The sequence below is a fragment of the Triturus cristatus genome, chromosome 2_2 (genome assembly GCF_964204655.1).
Source record: "Triturus cristatus chromosome 2_2, aTriCri1.1, whole genome shotgun sequence".
In the NCBI taxonomy this organism is placed as follows: Eukaryota; Metazoa; Chordata; class Amphibia; order Caudata; family Salamandridae; genus Triturus; species Triturus cristatus.
This window is the reverse complement of record NC_140582.1, coordinates 706,374,190-706,394,023: the sequence shown is the minus strand read 5'-3', so window position 1 is coordinate 706,394,023 and position 19,834 is coordinate 706,374,190. Positions and strand designations below refer to the sequence as shown.

At 47.6% G+C, this 19,834-nt stretch overlaps 1 protein-coding gene across 1 annotated transcript in view; it reads left to right on the top strand.

Annotated features, from left to right (window-relative positions):
- Positions 1-14,770, top strand: part of LOC146862667 (uncharacterized) — a 457,539-nt gene extending 442,769 nt beyond the window's left edge. The window contains exon 33 of the mRNA XM_085641888.1: positions 14,048-14,770. Within this exon, the coding sequence (XP_085498014.1) occupies positions 14,048-14,319 (272 nt within the window). The 3' untranslated portion in view covers positions 14,320-14,770. The remainder of the gene's footprint in view (positions 1-14,047) is intronic.
- The last annotated feature ends 5,064 nt before the right edge of the window (positions 14,771-19,834 follow it).

The window sequence follows — 19,834 nt, the reverse complement described above, 5'->3', positions numbered from 1 at the left end:
CGGACATACAACTCGTGGGGGGCTGAGTAGAAGGAGTAATCCCTATCTATCGGATGATGTGTCCGCCAAGTGTCCACCAGCCCCCAAGTTTCCTGCCAAGCCCGTCTACTATTGGCCACCCGACGGACCACCGACTGCGCAAGGGGCGGGTGGGACCTATCCAGCTCAACATCAGTCACAGAATTAAAGTCCCCTCCCAACACCATCGTCCCCGTCAAATACGCTGCCAGCTGACCCGACAGTCTGGAGAAGAAAGCGGCCTGGTCTACATTAGGGGCATACACATTGCATAAGGCCATATCCCTCCCATCCAACCGCCCCTGTACTGCTACAAACCTGCCCTCCGGGTCCACTAACGTCGTTAAAGGCTGGAAAGAGACTCCCGCCCTCACCCAGATCAGGGCACCCCGGGCAAACTTCGAAAAGGTAGTATAGAACAATTGACCCCGCCAGCGCCGATGCAATGCCTTCCCCTCCTCTCGATCTAAGTGGGTTTCTTGAAGGAAGGTTACCTGGACCCCTCTCCGTACCAAGTAGGCATGAACTTTATATCTCTTCACCATAGAGGTGAGCCCCCTCACATTCCAAGTCAGAAATCTCAATTCAGGTGGGGTCCCCATCCCATCGCTGAGCCAACCACCCTTTCCTAACGCTCCGAGGCACACTGACATTCCCCTGAAACCCCGTAACTCCCCAACTCCCCGAACGCCCTCCCTTCCCCAGAACAGGTGCTAAACCACAGTTACCCATCCAAATATCACCCCAAACAGAAACCAAACACTCTGGTAGCCACCAGAGTCTCACTATGTCCGTGAGGTTGAGGTGATGGCACTGCGCCAGACGGGCTTGTCGACAGTCCCCTTCAGAGCATCCACGCCCAGTCTCTGCAAATCCTCCCCCAGTGCTCCGCGCCCTTCAGACCCCCCGCTCTCTCCTCCAGGTCCCCTCAACAGTCCCCATCCGCAATCCACCATCAGGTACCGGTCCCTCCCAGAGCCCCGCAAAGCCAGGCCAGGCCTCCCCCCCCCCACACGCACCCCTTTCGCCCTGCCCATGTCCCTCATACTATGGCCAGAGAAATCCCCAAACCTTCAAGCGTCCAGCAACTCGTCCACCGTCCCGGGGGTAATATCAGGCAGCAACTCCGCCTCCCCGCAAGCGTCATCAGAGAGGGAGGCCTCAGAGCCCTTCTGGGAGCCCGAATCCTCGCTGGGCTGGGAGGCCGCGGCCCCCGATATCACAGAGACTGCCCGCAGCGCTGCCCGCCATTCCAGCACCGTCTGGGATGCTCCCGGCGATCGGATCCCTGCTGTCCGTACCTTAGTGCGTCTGCTGCGACGGGCCTTCGCCAGGGTTCCCGGCGGCCCCACTCCATCAGCATGCGCCGCCGCGCCAGTCCGGACCGATTCCAGCCAACTCCAGGCTGCTGCGGGGTCATTGAAGAAGGATGTCGTACCGTCCAGCACAACTCGGAGGCGGGCCGGGAACAACAATGAGTACTGCAGCCCCTCGTCCCGTAGCGCCTTCTTCACTGCCTGGAAGGAGGAGCGCCTGCGCTGGACTTCCATGGGATAGTCCGGGTAAATAGAGACCGGAACATTCTCCACTTGGTAGGGACCCAGAGTTCTAGCCTTCTGAAGAATAATATTGCGATCCCTGTAGTGCAACAGGCGGGCCACCACCGGCCGGGGAGGGCGGCCCGGATCCGGGGGTCGAGCCGGAACCCTATGCGCCCTCTCCAAGGTATAAAACCGCGTGAGCCCCTCGGGCGCCACCACCTCTTTTAGCCAGGTCTCCAGAAAGGTCAGCATATCTCCCCCTTCAATCTTTTCGGGCAGCCCCACCACACGAATGTTATTGCGGCGGTTGCGCCCTTCGGCATCCTCGGCCCTCTTCTCCAGAATCAACACCCTCCGTAGAAGATCCGCCGTCTGACCCTCCGATGCTTTCTGCGCTGGTGCCACCAAGTCCAACCTGTCCTCCGTTTGCTTGACCCTGTCCACCAGCTTCCTATGGTCCGCCCGAAGCAGCCCCAGATCTGAAGACACCTGTGCGATATCAGTCTGCAACGCAGTTCTCGTGTCTGCTATGGCCTGCAGGATTTGGTCCATCTGCCGTTGCTGGAGGCCCGCCGCGGAGTCAGCACTCGTTCCGCCATCTCGGCCACCGGCGGGATCTCCCACCGGGTCCGCCGGGTTCCCTCCCAGCCTGGGTCTCGGTTTGCCCATGCTCCAGGCAAGGACGTACACCAGGGAGTCACAAAGCAATCGGCCTCCAGGCCCGCTCCCCGATGCAGTGGCTACCACGGGGCCCCGACTCACCCCTCACCGGCCGCAGGGCCCTACGCGCCCCTGCCTCCGAACGATGATGACGCCGGCGTTCTCCTGCCGCTCTCCACAGGGCGCCCTGGTGAGGAGGACCCTCACCGCTCTCCGAAGGCCGTCCTCCCCGCCGTGTACTGTAACAGTAGCCGACCCCACCGCTGTCCACTGGGTCGCTCGGAGGCTGCGTCACCAGAGCAGGCACCGTCCTCCAGCAGTTCCTTCAGGCCTGCCACCCAGGGTCAGCCAGGTCACCACCTCTGGGGCTCCCGCGGAGCCGTCCGTCCACCTCTCGGCCCCCCGTCCGCCAGCCAGTGCCTCCGGGCCCCCTGCCTCCACTCCAACTCCGGGGCCGCCACCCTCACCACAGGCCTCACGCCGCCCTCCGGGTCGCTGCTCCTCCACCGTGCATCCACAGCCGCTGGTTCAGGCTGCGGAGGGGCTCCAAGCACCAAGCCTCTCTCATCAGCCGGACTTCGCCCCGCTCTGCTTTCCACTACGGCGGGACCGCCACTTCCGGGTTCCTCTGCCGGGCACGCCTCACTTCCGGTCGGCTTCCAACTCACTGTGGGCCGCGGCTGCACGTCCCCGCACAGGCCGCCCAAAATGGCCGGCGGCGACCCGCCTCCGCCGCGATTCCAGTCGCGGCGCCAGCTCTCGGTGCCGCGCTCCACTCCGCCGTTCCGCTCCCAGGGTCAGGACCAGGCGGGGGTGCCCTCCGGGATTCACGGAGCACCGGGGCGACAATCTGTGCAGGATTTCGGCTGGGCTGGATGCGGAGCTCGTTGCTCACGCGTCCATGCCCGTCGGCTGCCAAGCCACGCCCCTTCCTCTGTACCACTTATAGGCTCTGATGAGACCCCACAAGCAGATCACACAAACCACAACAATAATGAGAGGCTTGAGCACGAATCCAAGGAACCCCTTTCCCAAATTCGCAAACCAACTTCCCACGCGACCAAATCCTTTACCAATCTTTTCCCACACGCCTTCCTCAGTCAGATCCGCAATCTCTTGGTGTATCGTAGTAGTGTTGTCTATATATTTCTCCAGATCCTTGCTATTGTCTGGAATATACGTGCAACATTCCTGAATTTTCAATAATTTACAGACTATACCCTCTTTTGCCAATAATACGTCTAAAGCAAGACGATTCTGCAAAACCACCATCCTTATCGACAACATCTCTCCATCCACCAACAGCAATGACCTCGCAGTATTCATCGACAACTCATCAACCACAGTCGCCAACCTTCTAATCTTCACATCATTTAAAATCACATCCAAACTTGGTATCATCGCTCCAAAGATATCACCAATCACTGCTCCTGCCCTTACAGCTCTCCGTACTTTAGAATGATGTCCAGTCTCCAGAAGATTTAAATCTTCTGCGTGATAGATTTTCAGAAAAATAATAGCCAAGTAACATGTACCATACCAATTCGCAGGCAACCTCACAAAGGCACTCCTTCCGCACACATGATAAACAGTTGGAATCACTTGCACCGGACCTTGCAAAAAGTTCTTAACAGAGTCCGCCATGGTAAAGATATGGTCACACGTACTTTGTCCTACCGATACTTTTTCATAATAGGTCTGAGGACGTCTCACACACAACTTCCCCTTTTGCACCTGAACTAACGCTATGGGTCCATAACTCCCCTTGGATCTGTGCAATCTCTCCTCATCTGTCCAATCGACTGGACTCTCTCCTGTATTTCGTGTCTGGGTTAGTTTTCTATATTTATCTTCTACTTGACCAATGAACTTCTTCTCTGTGTCTGACAATGAACATGTCAAATTATGTTGGTGAGCATAAGCCGTATCCAGTTCCAAAGACGGTATAAAATACTTCAGAAGTCTATCTTCTGACTTGTAATAATCGTATTTATTCAAATGCTTATAAGCTGGAACTTCAGGAAGTGCTGCATCGTTATTGGAAAATAAATACTCAAATTGTCTTCTCTCATAAAAGATACTAAGCAAGAAACTACAAGAAATTCCATATGTTAGTGGAAGGTGATGGTATCTAATACCCTCATCTACTGAAGAAGGTAGCTGCATACACACATAGCAGTCTTTCGCATCCATTGCATGCACATACTTATACAACAGCTTTGCATAAGCATTAAGTTTAAAGTCACTTCTAGACAGATCTATGTGAAATCTATGACACTCTTCAAGTAACAAAGCTCTTTAAGCTCCTATAGTAACCTCTTTCTGGCTAGAGGTGGTAGGCATAGGTGTCCCCTGTACCTCCCCCTCCTGCTCATGTGAAACGATATATTAGGCTACAACTATCGCAACTATAGTGACTATCACTACCCCTAGGAGTGTACCTATAACTAATTTAGCCCTACGGTGAGTATTTCCAGCATCTGTCATCTTTGCAACGTCCTCAAAATTCTTGGCTCGACAGCAACAAGTAAGAGTCTCTCTCTCCACCGGGTACTGCTTGTCAACCAGTTCTAACAACGCCTCAAAGCTGGAAATCCTCTTGCAATTTCAGTTCCTTATTTACACAGTCCACAAAAAGACTTCCCTAGCCCTCTTTGATCGTTTCGACGGAAAGTCCCTAACTTCTCTTCTTCCACTCGGGCCTAGGTTATCCTCTTCTTTGGACTTTTATGTACAACAAAGTCTTTATCTTCAATCCAGAATAAGATCAGCTCCCAAAATCTCTAAGATACCTTGCAGAATTTCAAGACGAAGTACCACTAACTCCTGATGCGGCGGTACAATACCAAAAGTTGGAAAAACCAGCGACTCCAAGATCAATTCACGAACCTTACTCAGAAGTGGTGGATTGGGAATATTGAGAGTCAGTATTCCTTCGATTTCCAACCTTGGACCTCGTAACAAAACGTCTATTTTCAGGTTCGGAGAATTGCTGATCAGCGTCAAGGACCTCAGCCTCCCCGTGCTCGGTATACCTGGCATCAGTCACAACGTATGTCAACTCTGGTGAGGTGTACCTTTGACACGGCACTCTTGCTCTCCTTGACCTTCTCAGATTGATTTGAGCTTGCTCTTCGTCACTTTGCTCAGATTCAGACGTCTCAGAAACTGGGGCAAGGTCTCTCTGGTGTGCCAATCTCAAGTTCAGCCGCCTCTGACTCACGGGCCAAACTCTTTCTGCTTCTGCGGCACTTCTGCTCTACCTTCGAGTACCCTGGGCACCCCTTCCTCCGTCAGCAGAATTTGACTCTACTCCACCCACAGCAACACTTTCTCCGTCTGAGTCAAATTCAGGGCTTCGATTTGCACAACCCCTTTCAGCTCGATCTAGTGCACAACCAACTGCATCAGCAACCCTCACAGCTTGGCTTGCCCTCTCAGATGGCCCTGCCACCTCAGCTGGATTTTCATTTACGAGAGGGTCTGTATCTTCCAAGGGTGCTGGAACTCTGCGGGTATGGGAGGCATGCACCCAGTTCGGCAGTCCCCCATACTTCACTGCCGTGTTCATGACCAGTATTACCTGGTACGGACCACGCCAACGAACATCCAGGCAACTCTTCCTCACCTGTTTACGCACAAGCACCCAATCTCCCGGGCACAAGTCGTGGCACAGGTCACTTGCGACTGGAACAGTTGTTGCTTGCACCTGCTGGGACACAGAACGGACTACGTCGGCCAGTCCCTTACAGTAGTCGAGAATCAAGTCATCAGTGATGTTAATCAAAGCAATGTCTGCATTGTCAGCATTCCGTCCATCATTTGTTTGTTTTAACGTTAATCAAAGCAATGGTAGGTATCGCTGGTATTCACATCGCCCTCCCCATCAATATTTCGTACGGGGACAACCCAGTCCTCCTATCAGGAACACTACAAAGGCTCATAAGAACCAAGGGCACTGCGTCAGGCCACTTCAGGGATGTCGAAGAACACACTTTTGCCATCCGTGCTTTCAAAGTCCCATTAACTTGTTCCACAATCCCAGAAGCCTCTGGTCGATAACTGCAATGCAGTCTCTGGTCCAGATTCAAGGCAGCACAGAGCAATTTCATGATTTCGCTATGGAAGTGTGTCCCTCTATCTGACTCCAAAGAAGTCTGAAAACCGAACCTCGGGATAATCTCTCTCAGCAATAGCTTAGCTACAATAAGTGTGTCACATCTACGTGTTGGGTAAGCCTCCACCCATCTTGAAAAGACACATACCACCACTAAGATGTACCTCAGCCCATTGCACTTCGGCATCTCAATAAAGTCCAACTGCATCCTATTGAAAGGCCCTCCTGACCTCCCAATGTGGCTCACAGCAGTTTCTTTCCCGCATTCATCTGCTGACAGATAACACACCTCTGACACACAGCTTCAGCCACTGCACGAAACTTCGGATTGTACCATGTCTGTCTGAACACATGCACCATCGCATCTCTGCCAAGATGTACTGCACCATGAATCAGTCTTGCCATTGGACTCAACAAACATTCTAGTAGCACAGCTCGTCCATCACTCGAAACCCACACATCCACATCTCCCTTCTCACATCCTGCTCGTATCCAGCTATCTCGTTCCTGATCGGTAACCTCATCCTGCAGTCACTTTAGCTCCTCCCATGTATCAGCCATGGCTAACATCATGCTGAGATCGGTTCTTTCTTGTCTTTCTCCAGTATACCCTCCAGTAAATATACATCCTTGTTCGGCACAAAATCGGGCAACCTCATCCACGTAGCTATTCCCCATTGATACAAAGTCGCTTCCCTTAGAGTGAGCTGAACATTTGACAACAGCAATCTCTTTCGGACATTGTAATGCTTCCAACAGTTGCCTCACATATTCCCCATTTCTAATGGGTGAACCAGAAGATGTCATGAACCCTCTCTGTGACCATAACTGTCCAAAGTCATGAACGACACCAAACCCGTACTGGCTATCGGTATACATCGTTATCCAAATCTGATCAGCAGCCAAGCAATGATTTCAGCTACCTGTGCGGAGTGTACTCCCTCTAAACAAGCAGCTTCTACCACCCCTGTGATGGTACACACAGCAAACGCTGCCCTCAATCGACCGACATTGTCTCTTAGACATGAACCGTCCACAAAGAAAATTTCATCAGGGTCAAGGAGCGGTTCATCAATAATGTCCGGTCTCGGTTTGGTGCACAGTTCAGTCATATCGAGACAGTCGTGATCCTCACAATCTTCGTCATCTACATTTGGAATAGGCATCAATGTTGCGGGATTTAAAACAGAACACCTCTTCAACGTCACGTTTTCTGCAGCAAGTATAACTTGCTCATAACGTGTCAATCGGTTGTTTGTGAGGTGCTGTGTTTTAGTCCTCGTCATCAACAGTTCAACAGAGTGTGGCACATAAACTGTAAGAGGATGTCCCATTACAATGCCCTCACATGTTTCAATACTGACACCTGTTGCAGCAACGTATTTGAGACATCCGGGCAACGCAGAAGCTACTGGATCTAAAGTAGCTGAGAAGCAGACAACTGGTCTACGGACACCTCCATGACTCTGAGTTAAGACTGCCAATGCGCAACCTTCTCACTCACAACAGAACAATGCGAATGCCGGCATCCCAAAAGCTGGAGCGCAACACAGGGCTTCTCTCAGCCTCAAAAATGTCCTCAAGCAGTCTTCGTCCCATGGTACCGGATCACTCACATCCTTGCACGTCAGCCGTTGTAAGGGCTTTGCTTCAAAGGAGAAATTGGGAATCCATTGGCGACAATAGCCAACCATCCCCAAGAACATTCGGACTTCTCTCTGAGTAGTGGGCACAGGCATATTCCTAATAGCCTCAATACGATCTGGTGACACCTTTCTCTTGCCTTTCTCAATTCGGTGACCCAAATACTGCACTTCGCTCAGACAGTACTGCAATTTGCTCGGAGACACCTTGTGTCCATTCTCTGCCAAATGATTCAGTAAGGCAATGGTATCGATCCTACAAGCGTCTTCGGTCTCGGACGCAACGAGCAAATCATCAATGTATTGCACCAGAACGGAGTTCTGCGGCAACACAAGACCTTCAAGATTCTTCTTCAAGATCTGATTAAATCGATGGACTCTCTGTGTACCCCTGTGGGATACGACACCACGTTAACACACGGTTCTCCAGCCGGAAGGCGAAAAGAAATTGGCTTTCCTCATGTAATGGGATCGAGAAGAATGCCTGACACAAGTCAATCACTGTGAACCACTCAGATTCACATGGGATCTGAAACAGGATTACAGATGGATTCGGTACCACCGGACAACATGCAAGTCTTGTACAATCCTGAATTTCCCACTTGGTTTCTGTAGTCCCATGATAGGTGAATTGCATAGGCTGCCCATGATCTCTTTCAGAATTCCCTGCTTAATCATAGATTCAATTACAGGCTTGATCCCTGCAATTGTCTCAGGTGACAAATTGTACTGGGGCGTCCTTGGGAATTCTACATTCGGCTTGACCTGTATTTTCACTGGATCTACGCCTTTGACCAATCCGATCTCTTCTCCACTCAGGTCCCACACATCAATTGACACAGAATCCCTCAGATCAAGTGGAAGCTCTTCCACTGTCAGCGCTGGGTACATTTCTATACACACACGCTTAAAGGTAGCATCATCATCCTTCGTCTGTACTTCAACTCCCTTCGGCGTGCAATAGATGGTGCAATTCAACTTGCACAACAGGTCTCTACCCAACAGGCAAACTGGACTCGAGTCGCACACCACTAACTGGTGTCGATCTTTGAAGGTTCCTATTTTCACCGGAATTGGCTCAGTCAATGGACTAGTCAGTTTCTTATTCGCTACGCCAACAACTTGGATCGATTGTCCCGAGAGGGGTAGGTTGGGAACTACTGCTGATCTTACAGTAGACCGGGTAGCACCAGTGTCAACCAAAAAGGTGGTAGGGTGACCATCAATGTCAGCTTCCACAAATGGTCCCCTCTGGTCTACCTCTAAGACTGCTCCAAGTGTGCAGTCTTCCTCCCCTCTCAGGCACCGTCATGCCAACGGATCTGGACCAAACTCCTCACTTCCCTCGAACATGGGCATCTGCATGTAAGTTCGGACTCCTTGTTGCATGTTCTGAATCCTAGGAGGTTGAGGGACTTGCACTTGCGGGCTATTAGTCCCCCCTTTGACCATCCTAGATCTAGTCACAGTGGGAACCATTTCAGATACAGGTACCTGAACTATCTCTCCTTCCTCCTGCACTTGATTCATCGGGTTCAAAGGACACTCGCGTTTCCAGTGTCCAATCTGGTGACAAAGATGACACGCAGTGGTCTTTTTCAATGTCGCCACATCCATTCATGTCTTGGGATCAATTGACTTTGGTCTTCCTTGCCCCTGGACATTCTGATTTCCTCCTTGGTTATTTCCCTGCTTCCTTCCTAACGTTCCTCCGTTAGGCTGTCCCTGAGCTGTTTGCATTTGGACAAGCATCAATTTGTCTTTCAATTTCCTGTGCTTTGATTCTATCTCCTCACTACAGTACCTGGCATACCGTAAGTTCTCATCCACAGGCTTGTTCTGCCAACAAATCAAATGCTGTTGTAGCATGAGACTAACCTCTGGCCTCAATCCCAACACAAACTTCGAAACAAACTGTCCCATGTCTTTTGTATCCAACACATCCAGTCCACTGTACTGCTTAAAAGCCTGCAAAAGTCTCTCATAAAACTCATGCACTGTCTCCTTTGGCTCTTGCACTGTCCGATCTATCTTGACCCAATCAATATCCTGCGGTGAAATTTTCGACTTCAACCATGTGATCACCTGTTCAAACTTTTTCATAACTATGGGTGACGGACCATTTGAGATTGGATCCCTGTCTGGCTCTGAAGTTGGCCACTCAACAGCGATTTTGCATGCCGACCATAAGTCACTCGGAACCACAATGTCAAACAATGTATTCAAGTCGACCCACAACACCTTTGAAATCTTAACAAACCAATCAACCTGCTTGTACCACTCCACAGGCTTTTCCCTTAGACGGGGAAAGTCATTCGTAAATGCAGCCAGATCACCCCTACTCCAAGGCACATGCACGTAGCCACCATTCTGTACCTCTCGTAAAGAGAAATTCCCTACCTCCGTCATCCCTCCACCTGGAGGTGGCATCTCTCCTATCGTTCTTCTAGAACTCTTCTTCTTGGACCTCCTTTCTTCCCACTTGTCAAGCATAAGCCATGCACGCATTGCTATAATCAAATCCTTGATATGGGTTCTCAATCCCATGACTCTTTTCTCCTCCAATTCTTGATCGCTATACTGCAATCTATGGCTTCCCTGCAACGATTTCGTTTTAGACAGGTCCACATCATACTTCTTAGCTAAATCTGACAACCTCTCATGCGCAGTTCTTGCCTTGTGAGTCACATATTTTGCCACAAAAAGTAACTCATCTTGTTCGTACATGTATGTTCTCTCAAGAAGCAAGTTTCAATTTATTATCTCATCTACTTCTGCTTTCAACCTCACAGCATCTAACATTCTTCCTTTCAGAGCTCCCTTCAATATTTCTCGACAAGCTGCTTCATCCCGTTCATCATAATCACATTCCCGTTCCTGGGACCTACTGTCTTCCGACATGCTCATAGGAACAGAACGATTTACTATCGTGCTTTGTTCACTTTCTACAGTTCTCTCATGCTGATTCTAATTTCTCACCGGCGGTGCCCACATCCGCTAATCTGATCTTGACTCAGCCAAAGACCTCGGCCTCACTGGTCTCGCCTTGCCCTGTCCCCTAGAGGAGTCTGCCGTAGCTGGCAATGGCGTACTCCATTCTATAGGCTTTGGAGTGTGCTCCATTCCGCTCACTGATCCATTTCCCTCGACCACACTCCTCGCTCCTACAGCGGACTTTACTGAACTCCCAACCTTCTCCTGATCTGGGTCGTAAACAGAAACAATGGGTCCAATGGTAACCGGCATCTTTAGAGCGTCCGGTAACCTCACACCTCTCCCAACCTCAGTGTTTGCTACAGACTAATTTTCATGCCCTCAGTCCCTGTCGAGATTTTCCCTTCTACTCTCACTTCTGACTGAGTCTGTACTCCACTAGTCCCTTCTGCTTGAGCCGACCTCCCTTCGCAGGAATCTGGATTGTATGGAGGTGGTCTCTCGGACAACAACCTCTCTAGTAGGCTGTCATCTGTATCACTGTCATCATCATCATCCGCACTCTTTACCTTCGAGCCATCAGTCTTTACCAGTAATGGATACAACCTGTCTCCCTCTATTGTTTGCACTCTCCACCTCTTCTCTACTGCATTCCACCTCGCATCCTGAAATGCCTTAATTGACTTTTTCACCCTTTCCTGACTTCGATCTCTTTTCCTGTCATGCGCTGCTCCAATCCATGCATGCAACGCCTCAAATTGAGTAGGTCTCGGCAAAGGTCGTAAAGCCGCCATCACGGATTTCAACTGGTACAACACTTCCAACCTGAAGGAGCCATATCGTGGGAAAACCAATTCCCCCTCACCTTGGGTCACTTTATGCCAACTTTCAAGCCAAATTATGGTATGCAACCCCACATTTCTTGCCATATAATGCGCCGAAGTATCCTCTGGAGGGGCTGCTTCCCCCCACGAGTAACCACATGTTTGTCACCTCTACATAATTCTCGGAAAACTTTAAAACATTTCATGATGAGAAATTTTCGATCAAGCACAATGTTTTCGTTTACTTCCTGATGTCAAACCCACCAATCGCAGCGCGACTCACACCAACCGACCTATCGCAGCGCGGCACCTTCTGACGTCACTCTTCCTCCGCTCGCAGCAGTTCCCCCTCCTCCACAGTTCATGTCTCACCCTTGCATTTGCCCCATTCATATGCTCAAATAACCGTTTGTCCCGAAGGAGTTACTTATCTGACTGTCCGTCCACAGTCTCTCGAAATTGTCGACCTCGGCTGGCAACTGTCTGTCCGCGAACGACCAAACAATCACCTCTGATAGGTTACAAATACTCAAGTCCACGTACAACAACCCACGACCAGCGTCAATTTCCCTCGCACTCACACATTCGCTCCCCCCTATCTCGGTCTGGGCAATCGATAACATCTCACGATCCCCTTTCAGTGGTCAACAAAATCTACCTTGGGTGTCTTCTACACCACAATCGCTTAAGCTACTCGTCGAGCCTAAGACTTTCCCGGGCTACGCGCGCTCACAGCCTGATCTCACAATCACTCAACACTCACTCCAGCTCCGCAAGACATCACACAACAAATCAACACCGCAATCTACAAACATCTCACCCTATTCATACTCACACCTCCATGAACTGCTTCTTTCCGCCGCACTGCTATTCTCCATCAATCTCCATCAACCGCCGTCGTCAGCTGCTCGCCATCCGATGAGTCACCATCACTTAACTTCTATGGGCCTCAAGAATCTCTTATCCTGATCTAGATCTCCCCTCACTATCAGAGATGACCATCCTACTCTGCTACCAACTGATAGGGCCAGATTCTTGCCTACCTGGATATCTCCAAGAATCCTCTCTGGTCGCCAGGATCTTTTTATCTGCTAAATAGTGTAGAGGGGAGGAAAGACGATTATCAAAGCATAATCACCAAAGTTAGACTTCATGGGGAAAGGACCACTGACTTACAACCAAAAATAGCTGAACATACAAACACCTCAGTACAAGGTGTAAAAGGTAAATGGGCACTAATACAAAAGTAAGTCTACGGAGGATTCTCATCCGACTCAAGACAAAAAGAATCACTGACTCCAAAATCATCAAGGAAGCAATGGTTAAGCCAATATCCAAATTAGGAATCATTACTTTAAAAGGAAAAGTCTTAGTCTATCCCTACACTAACTCTAAGGTGACATCCTTACTTAACTATTTCCCTTCCCAGGCATGAGAATAAAAAGGTGTCAGGAGCGAAGACTTCCTAAGAAATACATTCACTCAGTCAGAGCTCGTTCTAAGATGCTCTTTCTAGCTTCCCGTCTAAACCTCAACTGCTCAACCCGCGGGGCACTGTCCCTAATACAAAACCCCCAAATCATAGAACACGCCCTTCGGCACACCTCTTCAGCCAGGTCTTCTTCCAGTATTTTTCCTACAACTTTGCTTGGCGTCCAACGACGGTTAGCTTGACCTTGGGTCCCAGGCACCTTCTCGGCTGAAAGTATCATCCTCACATTCCAGTGTACTCCCCTGTTGGCTTCTCGCAGCATCCTAACTCCTAAAACAAAGACCTAGTCTCACTAACGAGCTAAATGTCCTTGCACCTGCAACAGAATCATGGGAACGAAAACATTTCACGTCTCCAAGATTTTACATCTCCCTGCAACCCAAAGCCTTTACCAAGGGAAGTCATTTTTGGCCTACAACGTTTAGCTAACATAAGAAAATGAACATTAGTCTCATATACGTGAGCAAGCAACTTGCACGTGTAACCCTAGCATAACACACGTTTAACCTAACGCATTACATTACATGAAAACTAATCATTATACATTTTACTAAATACATTCACGATAACTTGCAGCGTTATTCTTCACAAAAGCATTATTACAACTCTAATCACCTCTATGTTAAACGATTACAGCAATACATTTCTATGGCACTTCTTAACATACATCGTTTAATATGCGGGTGCTGACTAATGGTGAATATGATGCACCCCTACAAATTTCAGAATCACACAACGCTCTATCAAAAGTCTGTACAAATATATTGGCAAATATGTTTGATTTAATCAAGAGTTACTAACAATTGTTTGTTTTATAGATGAAGTTAGCCTTTGGGACTTGGATGCTGGCACATTCATCTCCCTCTTCACCCCAGACAGTCGGATCTGCTGCCTCTCTCTGGCAGCAGACAAAAGGACAATGCTGCTTGGCATGAGTGACAGCCCGGCTCTCATCACCTTGAGACTGGCCTCGAAGGACAAACTAAACCTTGCTGCTAGTGGAGGAGACTTATTTGGAGAAGAAGCTACCAGTAGCGAGGATGAGCCAGATGAAGACGAGCAAGTGGACAGATCTCAGGGACACTTCTGAACAGTGAAACTGTACTTTAAGAAGCTGGTAAAGATTGAAGCCTGCAGGGTATCCATTATGGAGCCGCTGTGCTGTTGCCCTTAACGGGAGGATGAATAAAACCAAAGATTTTCAACAATGCACCAAAAACACAGATTTAATTGTGGAAAATATTCTACTGTGGGTTCACAATAAACCACTCAATGATCATGTTTTACATACTTTGGAAGATGGATTAGTTGTGTTTTATTACTTATTAAACAACAAGTGCTGCAAAATCGGCCCCTTGTAACTAAAGAGCAGCAGCAGTGTTCCCGCCTGATTCCTATACCTTCCCTCCACCCCCCCACCCAGGCAAGTTGGATGTAATTGCTAGGGCTGGTTTGCGATCCCAGTCCTGCCCTGGACACAGGATCTTAAGAGGGCTTTATGCTTGAGGCATGCAAACTTTTGGTCTAAGCTTGATCAGAGATGTAGGGAGATTATTACAACAAAATGTCGGAGCGTGGTTTTACGCCAAAATTGGTAATTCCGCGCTCCGACATTTTTAAAATGCAGGGATGTGCCATTTTTACAAACTGTGTTTCCTCTAGCACTGGCACAATTAAAGCTGCTCAGCGCAAGAACAGGCACTGTTGTGCCATGTTGCAAGGGTGCCTGCCTTGCAGGGGAGATTGTTTATGTGCAGGAAGGGATCTTGAAAGGTGATTTGCTCTTTCCATGTGTGCTGCAGGATGCAGCACACATGGAAGGAGCAAAAAAAGAGGATACATTAATAATTTGTATGTATGCAGGATAAAGGCAATGATTGGGCGGTTTGATCTATTGGCGTGATTCAATACTACTGACCATAATCCTTTGCTTCACAGCCTGTCTTCCAGGCTGGGTAAAGAAGATAAAGTCCCAGATTGTTTCCAATCCTTCCTCACATTACAATCCACACCTGTAAATATGGACCCTTACAGATTATCAACATTTCCTCAAACTGTGATGTATCACAAGGGTTAGTTATCGTGACATATCTGTTCCACCTACACATGGGACTGGTAGTCACGATACTTAGAGAATATAACTTCAACATTCAACAGTACACTCATGATACCCTGCTCTATTTCAGAGACTCCACCCCTTTAAACATTTTGACCGATATTTACTAAGATTTTCCTAATAGTTTCATCACTATTGTGGCGCAGGCCTAAATCAAAATCCATTTTGGCGTTAACGAAGTCACACAAAGTGAATTTGTGTGGTTTTGTAGATAACAAAGTAACGTAACACGGAACATAGTGCTGCCTTGATTTACTTTGCATCAGGTAGGCTTTACATGGATGGAGTTTGGGCGTTTCTGTGCATTCACCCATGTACTTTGCTGCAAACACAGATTTACAAAGATTTGTAAATCTGGGTTTGTGCCAAAATGGTGCACCTACCTGACAGAGCTGTGATGAGGAGAAATAACTTATTTTCTCCTCTTTACTTCTTTTTTCTATGTGTGCTGCGTTCTGCAGCACACATATAAAAAGGAATATGCATCTAGGGATTGTTTCTGTGCAGGAAGGTATCCCTCATGCATTAAAACAATCTTGTCCGTAATGCAGGCACCCTTGCACCATTTCGCAGGAGGGCCTGCAGTAGCGCTACACAGCCACAAGTGCACCAGTGCACAGATGGAGGTGAACAGCCTCACATCTTGGTAAATATTGCCCTGTTCAGCTCTCTCTCATGCATCCTATATTGCGCAGCAACTTGCCGTGCTGCGTTGTGTGAAATATTAGTAAACGTGCCCCTTCATGAACTTCTTTGAAGAACTAATAAACTTAATGAACTAATTTACCCACAAATTTAATCCAACAAACACATTTTCTCCTACTCTGCACCAATGATTCTCCAACCGTAGTGTCCAAATGGTTTTAACCTCTCACTCACCCAAGGATATCTCTCTCATTTGTCTCTTTTGCCATGTTATTTGAATTCACAGTTGTTCCAAGAGAATGCACGTGAATTACAAAAACTGCATCCAGTCTACTATGTCTGCTTGCAAAACTTGACCCTTCCATTTTCTCGCAAACGTCAGGGCACCGTCACAAATATTAGTGTTTTGTCATGTCATTAGCAGAAATGCATTGCTAGCCAGTCCTCAAAGCCTACATGGGCTACTTTCTTGGCCAATCTTCATGCTCTAATAAGATTAGTAACAGCTGTTTTTAAAGTCAGACCACATCACCCCCTTCGTAAAAGAACTGCACTGGCTTAAACGTGATGCTTGACTCACCTTTAAAATAGTATATATCGCCCATAACTCATGGCACATCAGCACACCCATGTACCCGAGAATAAGGTACAAACTACACGCAAAAGAGGAACGAAAAGCAAATCACACCTACTCCTAGGAAGAAAAAACATTGCAACCAAATGTCTCAACCAAGCCTTCTCTTGTTCAGGACTAAGGTACTGCCCACCTGAAAACATCGGACTGAATACCAACCCGCTATCCTACTATAAAGATCTTAAGACCCACCTCTTCAAAACCCAATGTAAAGACTAGTTTACTCCATTTTATGTTGCCCACCCCTCTATTTCTGCAGTGCAGAATTCTTAACTCTTCCCTTTTTTAATTAAGAATTATTCTGCTACCCATGTGACTGTGTTAATTAACAAATAAATAAATTGTAGCTAAATAAATATATATAATCGCTTTTTACTTAGTATACAAAGTGAACCTCTGTACTTGTTTCCAAATGACAACTATTTCAGATCTCACCGAACCCTTATCACAGCAGCACGTTTCCAAATTCTTAGTAATTCTAATAGTCTCATTTGTAGAACTTAAAGTGTAATCATTTAGTCCCCAATACAATGTCATAGAGTAATGACGCCTAAGGTAATATCAATGGTCTGAACTAACATCTTTCGGTGATGACATCTGTGCAGCAAATACTCTAATTGATATCAATTATAAAAATTGGAATACAAATATTCCTAGCAAAAAATTTACCTCAAAGAGCAAGGAAGGTCTGCTAAGAAATCGCACAACAAGGTTCCTGAGCTCAGTGTCCAATCATCATGCTTTTCCTGTCAGATAAATAGCAGGTAGCGCACTATCCGCAAAACACATCAGGCAGCGATCCTCAAGTCCACATGGAGGTCAGGCAGAATCTGGGTATCATCAGCATACATGTTGCACTACAGCCCACACACAATACTCCATTATATGGATCAGGCGAATATCAAGGTTTAAATAATTTGGCAATGATGCTAACTTCGGGGGACCTCATATTTGATCAGCGCATTAATGGAGATAAAATTGGTACCTTTCAATTTCTGTCCTTGATCCGATGGAAAGTGTCAAATCTACTTAAATTGGGTTTTTCATATTCCTATTTGTTCACAAAGATGTTCCGATAGGATCCACTGGTCATACCTTTGTAGTGCACTTCGTAAAGTTCTTCATATTTTAGCAATCGTGGGCTATAGTTATAACAATATATGGGCTGTGTGGCATTGTAGTTCACATTTATTTTTACATTTTGTATATAACAACCAAAAGATGTTTTAGGCTATCACGTTCCTACTTTGATGTACAATTGTAATTGGGTCTGGGGACCAGGAAGTGGCTTACAGTGTTTCAAAAGATGCTAGAACCATCAGTGGTCACTCCTACATAAAGAGTACTAAACAATAGAGGACCCTACTCCACCCCCATTTACTTACTAACTACCCCATGGATAATAATGAAAATTGCAAATTGGACCCCTAAAATTTTGGGTGACAAGCACAAAGCTGTTGGTTAGATGGAGTGTTTTTCATGACATGACATTATTTAGGTGGAAGGGTACAAAAAGCATACCTATTTTTTTTTTATTTCGGTGTTCATTTGGAGGGAGAACATGGTGGCCGGCTAGAGGCGGGTCGCGGGAGCTCCACCAAGTGTGCGTACGGAGGTGTTGTGCAGGAGGAAAATCACAGAAAATGTTAGAGTGCAAAATGGAAAGTAACTGAGAGTAAGTCGGGAAGATCGCTATCTGTGGCCATACCTTGAGATAAATGCGAGTTTTGAGGTTGAGCGGTGTCTCTTTCCAGTAAGGGAGAGGAGCTGGCTGTGTTGGTCGACAATATGTCTCCGCAGGACACCCTTCATTTTGTATTATTGTGTCCTTTTTATCGTATTCCTCGGCGTACGTTCTTGGTTGATATTTTAAGAGAGGGAAAATTTCGCCATGCCAAATCTGCATTACTGTTTCTTCAAAGAGCAAATGATATGCGCACTTTATGTTCAGTGATAAGCTTTTTAAAAGTAGCAGTAAGGTTAAGGAACACAAGAGATTAAGCAATGATGTATATAATATTTTACCCCTTTGTACGAATTGTATCAGTCTGGTTTGGTGTTGCTTTTTATTCTAATGGAGTTCAGAAATGTAAATTATATGAATTTTTTATCAAATGTATTTTTATGATGATTTTTAATTATCGAAATAAAGATTTACTGAACTGAACTGTGTTGGTCGAGCGCCGGAGCGCCGCAGCTGCGTTGTTGGTTTGAGGAAGGCGCTGTGACCTGGATGTTTCTCTATCGGTTTGTTTTCTTTCATCTTTGAGAATTGTTTTCAATTATATGTATGTAACAAAAAAAAGGGACACTCAAAGCATGAACCCTACTTAATCGGATATACCTTGTAGGTTTTTTCAACGGAGCTGGGGTGTTGGTTTGACAAAAGCGCTGTGACCCGGATGCTTTTTCTGTGGTTTGGGAAGTCCTGTATTTGGCGTTTGAGGAGCAGCAGAGTTCAGGTGAGAGAGAGTGGATCTGGAGGTCCCTGACAGAGCGGTGAGGGTTTCGGACTCTGGTATGAAGGTGCCACAGCTACAGAGCTGACTGGGGAGAGTGATGTGAACCCGGGGTAAACCTGGAAACTATTGGAGGTGATACGAAGCTGAAGGTGGTGGAGAGGCAGCAACGGCGGGGGAGGAGGATATCGAGCAGCGCTGGTCAAGCGACGCGTTGGAAGTAAGGAGACGGAGAAAGGCTGCAGCAAGGATCTCCTTCCGAGGAGGCGGTGGAGGCAGCCTTAGAGGATTAACACAGACCGAAACAGGGGTACCTGTAGGTACAGAGGAAAACGTAGCAAGTCATCAGGGGCCACAACAGGGCGTTAAATTGACAGGAGAGGAGGGAAAGTCGAGAGAGGGTCAGGGAGATCTTAAGGGGTTGAACAGTAGAAAGGCAGCCGGCAATAAAAATGAGCCCAAACAGCAGGGGGTGGGGAGATCTACACTAAGGAGTGCTGAGAGAGGAAAAGTCTTGTTTGACCAGTGTGCAGTGGGAACACCCTATCGGGGTGGGGGAGCAAAAGGAGGAAGTAAAGGAGAAAGGACTCCAGTACTTAGAGCCCCAGTAATTAGGAAACCGTTGGTGAAAGAACAGAAAACAGGTGGTCAAGAGTGGTTGGTAAAGAAGTGTATGAATAAGGATCAGAAGGTTAAGGTCACCCCATCTCTTAGTACCTTTTTCAAAGTACTCCCAGAGACTTTAATATTA